The sequence below is a fragment of the Marmota monax genome, unplaced genomic scaffold (genome assembly GCF_021218885.2).
Source record: "Marmota monax isolate L192 unplaced genomic scaffold, Marmota_monax_Labrador192_F-V1.1 WCK01_AAM20220418_F8-fsc00135, whole genome shotgun sequence".
NCBI classification, from domain to species: Eukaryota; Metazoa; Chordata; class Mammalia; order Rodentia; family Sciuridae; genus Marmota; species Marmota monax.
Window position 1 is genome coordinate 1,368,156 of NW_026694339.1, and position 16,572 is coordinate 1,384,727.

A 16,572-nucleotide genomic window follows, 5' to 3' on the forward strand; every position below is an offset into this window, starting at 1 on the left:
GGACAAACTTAAAGGTTTTGTCCCATGAGAATTCTAGGTAAATGGGCAAATGTAATGGGAGAGAGAGGGGGGAGTTATAATTTTCTTAAATAGAAGAGAGAAAAAAAGAAAGCTAGATCAATCAAAATGTAAAGGACTATGGGAGAAGGCAGCAGAAGAGAATGGAAGAGCAATGAGCAGCTACGGAAATACTCAGGTTATGTGTTATAATCTAGGGATGGACTACTGGGGCAGCTGTGTGAATAAAATCATATAGGGGAAAAACATTGAAAAAAGCAGAAATGTCAACTTACATTTCTTATTCATTGGTTTTAAACAGAGCAAAGTACAAGTAATCAGAGTACAATATGAAACCAGGGTTTCAAGTCTGAGGGGGAAAAAAAGCAAGGAGAATGGGTCCCCTTTTGGTTTTGGACCAATGATTTCAACTGGGCCAAGTAGCCAAGGAGAAGGGGAGAGGTTAAAGTCAGAAACAAAAACTTCCTAAAATCTTATATTTCTTAACTATTAAGTCAGATCCCCAAATTGTATTCAAATGTACCAGAATTACAACTAGAATCTTGTCCATAGTATTCTTAGCCACATTTTTATTCAAAATTGATGAAAAATGATCTTAAAATACATTTTCATTGCAAAAGCTGTTATTTCCACTCAAATAAATGTGAAATAATATGAGTAGTAACCTTCTTTTGACAAATAAGATAAGGCAGTGGGACCCTAACAGAAAGTTATATCTATACTCTGTTCTTCCTCTCAAGATAATGCCAGTCCCCAACTGTCTAGATGGATTTTCTGCATCATTTCACATACTTACTTTTCCCAGAAACAGTCACCAAAAAAAAATACCCCCTGATGTTTATCTTCAAGTTTTTACCTGAAGCTAATTTTTACAGCCAATTTTGAAATTCCTAAAATCAAATGGAAATAATAATAAGACCATAAATGGAAACCATAATCTGATTAATTCAAGTATTTTGTAAGGGTCAATTTTAGGACATATTTTACACAACAATTTACTGCTCTTAAGATATTACTCCTAACAGTCAACCCAAATCCATATTATCTAAAAGTATCTACATTTACAAGTAAGTTTTTTTGGAGTTATACTAACACCCTTTTTATAAGAACTCTTCATTTTTAGTTCAAGAAATTGCATACTGACTTAAGTTATCGGACACATAAATGTTGGTGTGATTTTAAGATACTATTCTTGACTTATTCCAAGATTTCCTCATCTTCCATTCTCAAATTTTTATCCTAATAAAGGGATGCAGCAAATTGCATAAAACAACATCAGAAATGATCTACTGTATCTAGCTAAGAAGAGGAGCTGATTACCTATGAAGAAAGGCACACTTGCTTTATAAGTTCCAGCCATATTGCTCTCTGAGCCAGGCTGATTTGGTTATCTAAGTACTTAGCCAACTGGTGCAATGGGAAGCACCACATCACCAAAATAACTCACTAATAGAAAACCAAGATATATCAATATAAAATACTACATGCTAGATCAGGAAGGATCTCAAACACAACCCACTCATTAAGCATTGTTTAATCTAATAAACTGCATTTAAAGGTTTGTTTCTCTTCAGGGTAAGTAACTTAACTCATAAGCTATGTCACTCTGCAGGGCCACTGAGGCATTAGAAATCTGGGACTGCACATTACAAATCTACTGAATCACAATCCCTATTTTTTCCCCATGATATACTTCTGATGTGCTTTTTAATGTGTTTAATATATGAGAAAACTCTCCACAAATTTATAAAGACACCAAAGTCTATTCAACAGACATTATTCAAGTGAAAACTTAATAAATCCTGAAAAGGTTTTCCAAAATGCTCATCTGCTTGAAATGCAAAGCCTAGTCCTGAATAACTACGCTTTTCAGGGGAATGCTGGAAGCTGTCTTTGGAAGCATCCTTACAAACAATACGGTAAATATGCCAACTGGAACTAATTGATTAAATTCACAAGTTAACATTGCCTTCAAAATGTATAATCTCTTGGAACGAATATTACTCATCCTTTTCTTAAGACTTGATTTTCTTCAGCCTGGCAAACATTGCCCTAAGATGTCAACAAAGAATACAAAAGTAGAAATGAGAGAGGAAAAAATATGTATTTTACTTTAGGTTATCTGCCCTAGATTATTACTTTTTCTTTAATAGAAATAATCCATTGATAGTTTCTTTTGAGAAGCAAAGAAATATGGACATCAAGGACTCCTTTAAATCATCTTCTAGACAATTATATGTCTGTGGGCAATATTGATGAGGTTTTCCTTAGAACAAGGCACCAACTCTGAGCTGTGAAATATGAAAAAGCACTCAACATCAGCCAATAAAGCATCTCCCACCTTCTTCCCAATATTATAGAGCTCAAATTTATTTCATATTGCAAGTTAAAAGCAGGCAGGAAACAAACATATTTAAAGCACCCCCTATGAAAAGAAAGTTATTTACAATGAACTAACACCACATGGAAAAAGAGTTCTGTATAACAAAGCTATTTCCATGTCCCCAGGGGGTGACCCAGAAAAAAGAGTGCTTTGACCTGGTTATAACAGTTCTCTCTCTCTTGGTAACCTATCCTGGTCTTTAACAAATTATCACTCTCAAAGGTTTCCTTTCTATCAAATCTAAAACCTCACTGTTGAGAAGTTCAAGTTCATTTCCTTTTTTGAGAAGCCAATTTTTGAAAATGGTTGAAAAGAAAAAAAAAAATCATTGGTATTCAAGAGAACAATATGAAAGCAGGTTTACTATAAGATTTTTGAAAACTAGTTCTGGTATGATAAGTTTAAAAACAGCAAGTGTATATTTAAATAAGAGACTCTTATCTCAACAGTAAGCCAATCTCCACCTAAAACTGAAACACAGAATTCACTATTTGGAGTCCACAGTAAAGAAATACATATTTAATACTAGATTCAGGTATTAAAATGTCATGAAAAGTTGTATTTCTACTGTTCTTTTAGAACAGCTCACTTCTACTGTTCTTTTTTTAAAAAAGTTCTTTTAGAACAGTAATCACCCACCTGAAAAACTTCAAAACAAATTGACATTTTATAAGTTCCAGGTTAGTTATATGGATCAGGGCCAACTCTTACTGTATATGGTTTTGTCTAAACCTCAGTGTAATTTCATCAATAACCTACAAGAGTCCCCAGTGACACAGGAGAAACCATAGGTGCTTCCATTAAAAGCCTAAAGAAAACTTTGCTAGGCCAAGGTGGCACATACATGTAGTCCCAGTGACTCAAGAGGCTGAGGCAGGAGTATTTTAAGTTCAAAGTCAAACTTAGAAACTTATCAAGATTCTAGTGAGATCCTGTCTCAAAATAAAAGATTTAAATAAAAAAAAAAAAAAAAAAAGAAAGAAAGAAAGAAAAAAGGATTGGGGATGTAGCTCAGTGGTTAAACACCCCTGAGTTCAATAGTTCAATTTCCAGTACCAAACAAAACCAAAAATAAACACTTTGTTTAAAACCAGCTTGCTTGGTAGCACATGCCTGTAATCCCCGCAATTTGTGGGGCTGAGGCAGGCGTATCACAGGTTTGAGGGCTGCCTGGGCAATGTAGTGAAGACTGAGGATATAGCTCAGTAGTAGAGTGTCCCTGGGAATGATCCTGGATACCAAAACAAAAATGTTTAAAAACAAAACATAAAAAGCTCAAAAGACAGCTGGGCGTGTAGCTCATTATAGGTCTACCTTTACATTACTGGTCTACCCAACTCTATAGCCCAGTAAGAAAGATTGTTCTTCTTTTTGACCTCTCCCTAACCCTTTCTCTGTGAACAATAGAATTTTAGTCAAATTCATTAATCTGCAGTTTAGAGTACACAGGCTGTGGAACGATAGAAATGCAGAGGGACAATGAAAATACATACCCTACACACATTACAGTACAGTTTTATATTATTGCTATCTTAAACAAAGTGGAACTCTACATAGTAAAGACTGGTAATGATGTACAAAAACAACATGAGAGAACTATCATCTCCAAGACTTCCAGAGAAATTATATCACATGAACACAGTTTAAAAGGATATATCTATCTATGGATATGTAGTCACTTCTACACTCTTTTGTCAGAACAAACACATTTACTACATAGATATTATATACCAAAGAGAAGATGCAACATTCAAGCCATACTTGAAAATCTGCAAATTGTTTAAAAAGGTAAGTATACCCTCAGATTCTTAATATTAAAAACAAAACAAAACAAAACCTGTTAGTCTTTAAAGAAGTAGAAGGGCTTTAGAGCTAATTAGTACTATGAATAAATTACTACTAAAACCTACCACTCCAGGACATAAACAATCAGTTAAGTCTTTTCATGCAAAGGTATTCCACACTAAAACAAGTACTTAATTTTATTGGTACAACTTCCTATGAAAATGAGTATGGATGTTTTACAAATTATCATTGTCTGTATTCTATAATGCTGTGTTTGGAAATAAAGCCTTGCATTTCAAATCAAATTTTCATAACCTCAGTAGCAGGAGCCTTAAAATCATTTTGTGAGGTTGATCGTGTGCCAGTGTGGGCATGGGAAAGGATTCAATAATCAACTACAAGACAGCTTTTATCAACACATCCCAGTCAATGCTGAGCCTGATGTGCTATTGGAGAGAGCAATTGAGTGTTTTCCCCACAGGCTGTAACTGATTATTGACTCCCCCCATTAGCATGTAGGGTGCATGAAGGTCCAAACAGAAGGCTGAGGGACTCCTGTCCCAAGGCCAGTGCTGAAAGACAGCCTATCACTTCCTGTAACTGCAGTCTATGTGTGACAAACCTGACCTACATTTCTCCCTTTCTTTCTCACAACAGCCTGCCACTGTTTTAAGAAGCTATTTTCAAAAAGCATAAAAGAAACAACTTTTAAAAACTGCTTAGGCAATGTGCATTCCTAAAGTATCATTTATAACAACCTAATAAGGAATAGTTTATCTTGGAGATAATCATGTAACCTAGGCTAAAATGGTCCCAAAGAGAGCAGAATGCTTTATGATATTATCCATTTTCTTTTACATTGTTATTTATACAGTATACAGTCCTAGAGCACTACAGTAAAAATTTTAATCCATAGTATAATTAAACTTAATCAAAAGAAGTTTTAAACATAAAAAACATATTAATTAGGAATGTGTAATTATGTTAATAGTTAATGAAAAGTAAATTTCATAGATTTATAAGATGCCACATCCTTGTGATTCAGTTAACTTCTCAATGGACACAAAATAATCACTACTAAGAACAGGGCATAATTAAAAACAATGATGGACTAGGGGAGTAAAGGTGGCAATAACTTGGTGCAAATGCTGGAAAATGCTCCCTAGGAGAGGCTGCATACTGTGCTTCAAAAGTTGCCCAGGGGCTGTGGCTCCTCACCACAAGTACCTACCATGCCGCTGCAGGTCATACTCTTTTTTTGTCTCTTCATTCCCTAGAATTTTCCATGCCTGATCAACTTCGATGAACTTCTGTATACATTCCTCTACTGTTCCTGCTGGCACATCTGTACTTTGTTTATCTGGATGATACTGCCAATCAAAAATAAAGGGGGTAGTGAACAGAGAGAGAGTTGTGTGGGGTAGGCAAAAAAAAAGTCAATCTGAACCTTAGTTAAGGGGGTAATAAGAAGTTGAAAACTAAGATGCAAGGCGATGAGACAACAGTGTTGGGCACAGGAGACAACTGCCAGGTTAATTAGACCATTGGAGTAGCTATAAATCCACCAGTGACATGATCTGTCACAACGTGCAAAGACAGCATTTTCTGGATAATTTGCTCATGGAATCATTGGTCTCATGGACAATTTACCTAGAGAGTATGACTAACACAAATAGAAATAGGTACGTGCAGACAAGCAGGACATGAAAAAGGAAGAACACAAACTATGCAGACTATGAAGCTTCCCTTATATAATATGCATGGCTGTAGTAACCATTACAAATGGACTACAAGTTTTTCTTCTGAAATTAAATTCTACAATCATAAAATAAAATGTATCTAATTATAAAAGTAAATTATCTTTCCTATTCTTCCTCAAATCTCAAGATTTTCAAGTTACCAATTCAAAGCTATATGATTTGGTTATTCTGAGCCAGATTTGTAAGAAACAACTTTTAAAAATTCAAAACATTTGAATATAAATTAATCCATGAAAGAAATTTCTCATGTAAGCTTTCTAACTAAGAAATTTTCAACAATGTTTTTAATATAATAATTTTTTCATACTATTTGGTCAAAATCAGAAAGTTTTGCATCAACTAAATTCTCAAATGCTAATAAAATGTGGTTTACTGGATACCTCACTTACACTATCCTTTCTTTTCTCTACTGTTGTCCCTTCTTTTTTTATGCAACAGTTCTTCCAGAAGAATCAATATATCATTTGGTTTTCAGCAGTCTCTCAGCAAACAAATGTTATTTAAATTTACAGACATTTCACTTAAAATAACCTAAGGATAGCAGATATTCAGATATAGAATTTTTTTTCACTTTCAAGTAAATAAGAAACCACTTATTCAGAAATTTCAACCAGTAATTTGTCTAAAGGTTTTTTTCAATATATTACAGAACATATTTTAATTTCAAAAGTAAACTTAGAAACTTCCTTTGAATACAGAAGTTTTTCTTTCTCTATTTTTTTTTTCAAATTTTTAAAATGAAAAGCCAAATAGTCATATTCCCATTTCATGAAACATCAATGTGGTTGGTTCACATACTCAAAATTAATAGTAAAATCATATTAATTCTGGGGCTGGCATTGTGATTCAGCGGTAGAGTGCTCTCCTGGCACACTGTGGGGTCCTGGGTTCAATCTTCAGCACCACATTAAATAAATAAATAAATAAAGGTATTGTGTCCAACTACAACTAAAAAATAAAAATATTAATTCTCTCACAGACTGCTTTACAGACAACAAAACGGCACAAAAGTTTTCAGTACTGTGTCATTTTTTTATTGAAGTTGCTTAACCCAGAGTAATTCAGTAACCTGCCTCAAGTACCACATAGCTAGTGACTTCATTCTCAAACTCAAATTCAGAAAGTTTTCATTTCATATCATGGACTACTGTCTTTAATAGTAGAATCATTTTTATGGTGAACTTCACAGTGTTGATGATTCCCAGTAGCAGAATAAAATTATCATGATATCTGGCCACACAAAAGAACTATAAACATACAAGACGGGAGAAAGACTGATTTTAGGGCTTCAACAAACTTCCTCTCTCCCTATGCCAAATCTGTCAGTTACTAACATTTAGGTATTGAAACTAATTAATATAATGACTGGAGAAAAGAAAAGGAAACTAAGGCTTTATTGTTTCATCTTCATTTAATGGTGTTCATAAAAATTATTTATGTACCAAAGTTTTGGCAATCCCTATAGTTGGGATAGTCAAACAATATCCCTAAACCAAAATAGAGTTGGTTGCATTAAAGTTCTCTAGCTGACCCAATACTTTATAAGAAGATGTTATTTTGATTCAATGTTAATACATGGAACACACTCCAATATGCTACAATGGTACAGTTAAGATACATATTCATGTGGAAACTTTTAATCTCAATATATCACAAACATTAAGTAAGGCCTTGGAGAAATAAATCATTCTAAGATTCTAGCTATAAAATAGGAGTACAGATTTAAAAATTGGTAATTTCTAATAGAAAGTTAACTTGTTAGGCCTGGTCTTGCACCAACCTGACCAAGAAAGCCTTAAAAAACTAGGAATTCGTTTCTGTCTGCCCAAAGTAAAAACCATTGCTAAATTTTATTATAAGTCATATCAATTCTTTCATAGTCAAATATGATCTCATTACTGAATTTGGAAGTTCATGACTATTAATAAAATAAGTAGTTCACCATCTGAGACTTTCAAGTCCATTCTGTTTTGTTACTAGAATTCAATATTATTCCATGACATGCATATAATGGATATATTCCAATAAAATGCCTATTATAGCATGAAAATAAATATGCTCTTTGGGAAACTAAAGTTTAAGTTTAATTTTGCTTTGACATCAAGTTCCAGAACAAAGTGAAGGTCTAAAAAGCAATAATACAGTCTGTGGTAGGCTGATAATGACCCCCAAAGATATCAAGTCCAAAGCTCTGGTTCCTGTAAATGTTACTTCATTAGGAAAAAAAGGAATATGCAGATGTAATTAAATTAAAGATTTTGAAATGGAGAGATTATCCTGGATCATCCAGGAGGACCCTAAATTCAATCGAAGTGTTCTTGTAAGAAAGAGTCAGGAGATTTAACAGAGAAGGTGATATAAAGATGGTGCTGGTCTTAAAAGATTGAACTAATGCAGCCACAAACCAAGGGATGCCAGTGGTGACCAGAAGACAGAAAGACAAGAAATGGATTCTCCTCCATATTCTCCAGAGGGAGTACAGCCCTGCCAATACCTTGATGCTAGGCCAATTGTACTGATTTCATACTTTGGTCTACAGAACTGTAAAAGAATAAATTTATGTGGTTTAAAGTCACTGAGTTTAAAAATATGAAATGATTCTCTCCTCTCAATGTGAAAACAAGCCCTAATCCTAGGTTTCAAAACTTTCCAATCACAAAGTGTATATTTAATTTTCTTCTACTATTTCTAAATTTGAGCCTTCCTATGAGAAGCAGGCTCCATCATTCATGATCACATCACCATAAAAGACCACTGTCATTTTCTTCTTGTTTGTTGGGAGTTTATTCCTTGCCCTTCTCTACCATAATTCCCACTAGCCAAACCACCCACTCCTGAGAGCCCAAAGCTATCTCAATTTCATTCATTCATTTGTAAAATAAAAGACAGGTGTAATCTAAGCATTCTGTATTCTGAAGAATCACTATCTAATTGAGGAAATTGGAATAAAACAAAACAAAACACGGATTTCCTTATACTATCAGAACTCCAAATGAATCTTACAAATACCAGGGAGTTTCAAGGATAACATTCATCAAGCAAAGAAAATACTGATATCCCTTAATTAATAAAATAGGCATGTTCTAAAATTAATGTTGCAAAATTCACTTATTTTAACTGACTTTTATTTTTGTTTAGTACTAAATTGAAATGTGTTTAGGTGGAGTTGGAAGAACTAAGTCTCCTGAAAGCAATGACCTCAAAATTAAGAAATTAGCAAATATTGCAAGAAAGATAAAATGAAATTTTATACAATTACCATTAACAAAAGCATAAAACAATAACAAGGGGGAAAAAACCAGTCACTTCAGGATAAACCAATTGGGAAATGCATAAAACTTCTATATTAAAAACTTCAAGACATTATTAAGGGAAATCAAAAAGACCTCAACAAATGAAAAAACTATGAATGCAAAGATTTGCAACCATTTTCCCTTACTGATACATGCAATCAATATCAGAATTCTAGCAAGCTATTTAAAGAAACAGACAAATGACTGTAATATTTATATTTCAAGATGTATTACAGTATCATAGAAATCCCATATGTAGTACATACAAATAAAGCAGAGGAACAGACTAAAAAGTCTACAAGTAGACCATATGTATATAGTTAACTAAATATCAACAAAGATGCCATAGCAATTCAATGAGAGAAGGAAAAGTATTTGTATTAGTCATCGTTCCATGAATATAACAAATTTCTAAGATAAATCAACCTATTAGGAGGAAAAGTTTATTTTTGCTTACAGTTTTGGAGGTTTCAGTCCATGATCAGGTAGCCCTATTGCTTCAGGCCTGTGGGAGCACAGTAATATATCATGGCAGGAATGCATGGCAGAGAAGGCCTGTTTACTTCATGACAGTCATAGAGAGAAGAAAGAAAGAAGAGGGACTAGGGTCCCAATATCCCTACTCAAGGACATGACCCAATGACTTAACTAATGCTGGAAGAATGAAATAAAGGAAAACTAACCCAGGGAGTAGTTTAAAACATGAGTAAGCAGAGCTATTGAGTAGCTGGACTCCTCATCTTTCTATTATGATCAGCAAGCAATCCTACATGCCTGCAAGCAGGAACTTTAACTATAAAAATACAAGTTGCTGGGCTGGGGTTGTGGCTCAGTGGTACAGCACTTATCTCACATACATGGGGCACTGGGTTCAATCATCATCACTGTATAAATAAATAAAATAAAGGTATTATGTCCATCAACAATTAAAAATTTTAAAAAATGTTTAAAAAAATACAACTTGTTTTTCTCCTGTTAATGATTAACTTTCCTTCTGGATATCATAGTTTTCTTGGAAGGTTCTGTTTGTAGATAATTGTTGGCTGTGTGTAGCACATGTTGTTTAGGACTTGACTTTACCCTATTTCCTTACAAGATCTATCTTTAGAAAAATGTACATAAGTACAATACAAAATGAAGTCACTCATGGCAATCAATTTGCTTTAATGTGAACTCCACAAACTTATTTCCATTAGGCCCCACATCCTAAAGTTTCTACCTTTACCCAAATAGTATCATAGGCTGGGGACCAAACATTTAACACATGGGCCTCTAGGGGACACTCAAGATTCAAAGAATTTATACAACAAATAGTTTTCTACCAACTGGATACTCATCTGGAAAAATATAACCTCAATCACTATGGCATTCCATACACAAAGATTAATTCAGGATGAACCAGAAACATAAATATAAAACACAGAGCCATAATGTTTCTAGAAGGAAACAAAAGAGAATATCCTTGACCCTTACAGTAGGCACAGACTGCTTTGATAGAAAACAAAAACTATAAACCATATGACACAAAACTCATAAATTGAACTTGAAACTTTAATTAAACCTTTTCACTCACTAGACCACCATTAAGAAAATGAATAGGCATAGATGGAACATGGAGGATGATGTTGGGAAAATGAAGTGAGAAAAACACCAGACAAATTCTAACTGAGGGACATTCTTTTTTTTTAATTAATTTTTAAAAATTTATATATGACAGCAGAATGTATTACAATTCTTATTACACATATAGAGCACAATTTTTCATATCTCTGGTTGTATACAAACTATATTCACACCAAAAAAAAAAAAAAGAAAAGAAAATGAATAGGCAAGAGATGGACTGGGGAAAAAATACACATATCTAAATTTGTATCTCGAATACACCAAAGGAAAAATAAAGGAAAATCTTTTTATCTATGATAAAAAGATAAACTAATTAAAACTCGGGGAAAAACCTTTTCAAGCCAAAATTGATGATCAGAAAATATGCACATGAATTTGTGCCCAAACTTTTTCATTAGTCATTAGGAAAATGTAAATAAGATCACAGTAGCCTAATAAAATAGCCTAATAGAATAGCAAAACAAAACAAAACCCCGATAACACCTAATGTTGGTAAGGACGTAGAAAAATTGGAACTCTCATATCTGGATAGCAGCAAACTAATAAAGAGTTTCTTATAAAGTTAAATATATATCCATGGTCAAGAAATTCCACTCCTTGATATTTATCTAAGAGAAATAAAACATAAAAACATATATCTATAGAAAGACTTATAAAAGAATGTATTAACAGTCTTACTCATATTGGTTCCAAACTGAAAACATAAATGCCTCTTAAAAGGAATATATACTAATGAATTTTACTCAATTCACGAAGGAATACTATTCAACAATAAAAAAGAAAAACTATGGGGCTGGGGATGTAGCTCAGTGGTAAAGCGCTTGCCTTGCATATGTGAGGCACTGCGTTCGATCCTCAGCACAACAAATAAAAATATATAAAGATACTGTGCGTTTATCTACAACTAAATAAATATTAAAAAAGAAAAACTATAACACAATAATATAAAATGAATACTTAAAACATTTTGAACAAAAGAATATGTATTATATGATTACATGGATGGATAGGAAGTACAAATTTCAGCACTCCTTTATGGTGACAGAAATCAAAGTTGGTTTTAAAGGTATAGGTTAGGAATTAAGCAATGTGGCAGGAAAAATTTTTCTGGAGCAACAGATATGTTTTACATCTTGTTTGGGGGGATGGTGATTGCAGGGTATCAAAACTCATCAAACCCAACACTTAAGATCTTTGCATTTTTCATTGTATATTGATCATATTTCAATAGAAAAATGTCTTCAGAAATGTGTAAATTTTAAAAAGGATTTAGCAAATCTTTCTAAGCCATAAAGAAAAAATAAGAAATTTATTCCAGTATTAGTAAGAAAATTACAGAAAAGCCATAGAAAATTAATGAAAAACTAATATATGATTTAATGAAAAGTTTGAATTACAGAGTAGTGTATGGAAATAGTTTTATCTTTTTTGAGTATATCTGCCAATTCTAATAATAAAAAAAATTTAAAACAAGTGTTGCTTAGAAGAAAGCCTAAGTACACCCAAAATTAAAATATCATAAATGTCACAATACTAAAAATACTGCAAGTGATATTATCTTTCTGTGATTCTTTATATAAACAGTACACAGGTGTCTATTTCAAGAGTTTTAGCAAACTACAATTTTACTATTCTTCAATGACTTGACATAACTTTATAAACCTAAATTATGTCCTCACATTTTAGGGAAGTTTTTCAATTATATAACTCATCTTTAAATTTTCATGCCATTTATTGAGGATAAGAAACATTAATACAAATAAATTAAGAAACCTATCTGGATATAAAAATAGAGAATAATTTACACTACAAAAAACACAAAAACACCAATGTAACATTTTATTAAGATTGGTCTATTGTCTGTTTCCTAATTATCTAATTATAACTTGATACTTCAATTATGAAATCTTAGTTCTTATTAGCTGAGATTTTTATAGCAATAAAACAACATATTGGAACATATATATGTTATTATTATTTTCATTTTAATTTTAGATTCTCTCTATATACTAAGTCTGCTTTCTAAACTGGTAATTCTGGAGTGAATGACAATGTGTCACCTTGGTGTTGTCTTCAGATGTGCAGTATTGACATAATCTGGGAGTTCGTTAGAATAGCAAATCTTGGCCCCATCCCAAATCTTCAGAGAACTTTGAAGTCAGTATTTCACTAAATTCTGCAGGCCTGCTAAAGTTTGAGATAAACACTGGTAGCCTCCACTGCTTAAAACATGGAATTTAAGGACAAGTCAGAAAAATGGGTACTTTCATTAAATTTTCTATGACAAATGCATTCTTCCAAGGATGCATATTAAAAAAAAAAAGGTGAATGAGTGATACTCCTCAATTATTATACTAATTTAAAACACCATTATGAAAATTACGTTAGTGTTCCAATTCAGAAATTTTTGATATTTGAGAGCTTTTGTTCACTAATTGTAAGTGCCAACCTTTACCAATTTACTTCACTGAAGAAGAAGCTGTTGAAATCTGAACAATATGCTGGTGGTATTTTAACTTGTTCATTTTTAAAGGAGGGAGCATAATTAGCAGCAGACTTAAGCTACTGGATATAGAGGTAAATATTTTCAACTACAAGAAAAAAACAAAGTATGTATAAATTATGAAAATGGCTTAATACAATACAGTGTGAAAATTCTAGCAACTCAAAAAATGTTTTAGTGAAAATATGTATATTCATTAGATTTTCTGTTTGCTAAAAACATACGAAGAAGAAATGAACTGGTATTTCTTTAAGGTAAATGTTTAAGAGTCCTATGGCAAATTGCCCACATACGTTAATCCTTTACTACACATGAGTGATTATTCTGTTTTGATTTATAAAGTATTGACTGTAAATAAGAAGGAACAGGTAACTATGAAAAGGACTCTGGGCAAACCTGATTAACAAAAATTCTCAAATAATCAAGTTGATATTATGGTTGGAGGACCATAGCACTTCATTTTTTCTCTGTTATTAATAGATGAGTTTAGTACCATTAATAGGATGTTACCTATTTCTAGCTTCCAAATTTTCTTGAATTCCAGAACCAAATTTCAAAATACTTTCTAAAACTATAAATTCAAAATCCAGTTTATTATCTAGAATCTAAAATTAGACTCTCTATTGAAATTCTTATTCTGTTAATAGCATCACCATGCCTAATAAATGCTAGGTGAGTGAAATAAATAAGAGGGAAAACTATTAGGGTAAACTCCCTTCCCCTCACCCCAGATCCTACAGATTCTACCTACATAATACTATCTATTCCCAACTCCAAACCGAGCTCAACATTGGCTCCCACCTGGTCCCCAGCACTCATCTTCCAGCAACTCTCTTATCCGTCCTACCTGCTTCCAAATTCACTTGCTTACATCCCTACCCATGTCATTTTCCATCTGATAAATTTTAAATGGAATCTACCGCATAATAAATTAAATCACATTCTTTATCCTTACAAGTAAAATCCTGCAATAAAAGAACCTCAACCTACCATTCCAGCTCTATTACAATACAAACACTGAATTAATTAAGTCTGATATTTGGGCAAAGATGCCTCTTTGCACAATGCCTCTTTGCACAGTGTCCTCCATAAATAATTGTGAACTTAAATTGCATATATGAAACTTTTCTCAAAAGTACAAAACCTGGAACTTACTGATTTTAGTCAGCACTAGACAGAACAAAGGACAAATACCGGAGGCTGCAGTTTTGTGTTTCTCTCATACTTTTTCCTAGTAAACAAGTATTTACTATGCCGTTCTATTCAGCTGACACCATGAACAGATATGATATGGCAATGTGTCCCAGCCCAATAGCCATCCACCAAATACTTTTCAAAGCTGAGGAATGAGAGAACAGAACAAACACACACCAAGATGACTGCATTCAAGAATACACTTGGAAAAAAATGGATTTGTATTTGCTATGGTTTGAGTATTTGTCCCCTCCAAAACTCATGTAGAAATTTGATTGCCATTGTGCCTTTGAAAGGTAAATGGTCCATGATGGCTCTGCCCTCCCTCATGAGTAGATTAATGCCATTTTTACGACAGTAAGTTCCTTATAAAGGGTAAGTTCAGCCCTTGCTCTCTATTCCTTTCTTTTTCTTTCTCATTGCCTCCTGCTTTCTGCCACTGGATGCCACAGCAAAAGACTCTCGCCAGATGCCAGTCCCTAGATCTTGAACTTCCCAGCATGTGAGTCAATAAATTTGCTCATTATAAATTATCCAGTCTCCGTTATTTTCTCTGTTATTCTGTTACAGCAGCACAAAACAGTCTAAGACAGTAGCTGTAAGACTTAAATATGGGCAAGGACAAATTTTTTTTTTTTTAATTCTAATCTTCCTTTCTCTACTCGCTTCTAGCCTTTCTGAAAGGAAAGTATAAATGTTTCACATGCCAATTCTGTAGTACCAAAAAAAGGGAGTGTCATCATGACAGCAGATCTTATCAATATTTCATCAAAAAAAAAAAAAGTTGGATGGTTTTTGTTTTTTTTTTTATCAATGATTTTTGGGACAGAATTCTATTCATGTACTGTCTTGCCAAGTCCCAATATGACCACTGCTGAATTTCTATGATGTTACAGTGGAAACACATTCTAAATAGATTATAATACCAAAAAACATTAAGGTATTTCAAAATGCAGCACACAAACACCGAATAAAACTTATTGTGGTTATTTTTATTTAGAGTTCATAAGCTTTTATGGGTCTAATCATTATAATATTTTGGGACATTCATCAATAAAGATAATAAAAACTCATTTCTTAGGACATTTGTTGAGAAATAAAAGGGGAAAGGTAAAATTGAGAGAATTATATAAATAATAAGATATTAGTAAATCTGACCACAACATCTGATAAATATAATAGCATTCCCCAATATTTTTCCTCATGCAGAAATGCTTTGGAATAATCAAAGCATTAAATATGGGCTTTATTAAAATATTTCATAAAAAACAATATTCTTAATTTTTGACAATTTTATAAAAAAACCAAGAACCTTCTCCTTTCAAATACTTATCACATCCCTAACTTCTCCCAGAACAAGACAAAGAAAACACCAAGTTAATTCCAAATAACTCCATCTCTTTGCTCTTTTATCCTTTAAACACTGTGACAGCCATATTTAGACCTTACCAATAATTCCTAACCCCCTTTTCATCTGCTTTTCTCACAAAGCTGTTTCTAATGGCCCTCTTGCCCTTTCTCTTCCAGTCTCCCCTAAATGCCTCCAAAATCTCACCCAGATCTCTAGCCATCTTGTGATTCAGAAGCACTCTGGTTCAAACTCCTGTTGAGCTGCTGAAGGAGCTGGGGCTCATTTCTGAGGTCTTGCTTTCCTTTCAAATGTAAAAGAAACAGGAAGCCTGATGTTCTCTTAGGTCTACTGTCATTACTGACATCACCCTCTAGAAAGCAAGAATCAAGTGTAGCTAGAAGGAAGGAGTCTGTGGGCATGAGCACCACCATTAAGTCCCTAAGGTTTCTAGAAGTACACAGTCGAGGAGATGTCTTAGTGAAATGATAAACAAAAGGTAGGGCTCTGGGAATGCATTCTTCCTCTGCCATTTAACATGCAACTAACTTCCAAAATAACACTCTACAGCAGAGTCTGTATTAGGAAGGAAATAATACTGGAAAAGGTAAAAAAAAAAAAAAAAGGTACAGAATCACCTTGTCTAATATTTATCAGGTATAGGT

At 33.2% G+C, this 16,572-nt stretch overlaps 1 protein-coding gene across 2 annotated transcripts in view; it reads right to left on the bottom strand.

Annotated features, from left to right (window-relative positions):
- Dnajc24 (DnaJ heat shock protein family (Hsp40) member C24) overlaps positions 1-16,572 on the bottom strand; it is a 51,532-nt gene that overhangs the window by 11,793 nt on the left and 23,167 nt on the right. For both annotated transcript variants that reach the window (XM_046467522.2, XM_046467521.2), the window contains exon 3: positions 5,418-5,556. In XM_046467522.2, the coding sequence (XP_046323478.1) occupies positions 5,418-5,556 (139 nt within the window). The remainder of the gene's footprint in view (positions 1-5,417; positions 5,557-16,572) is intronic.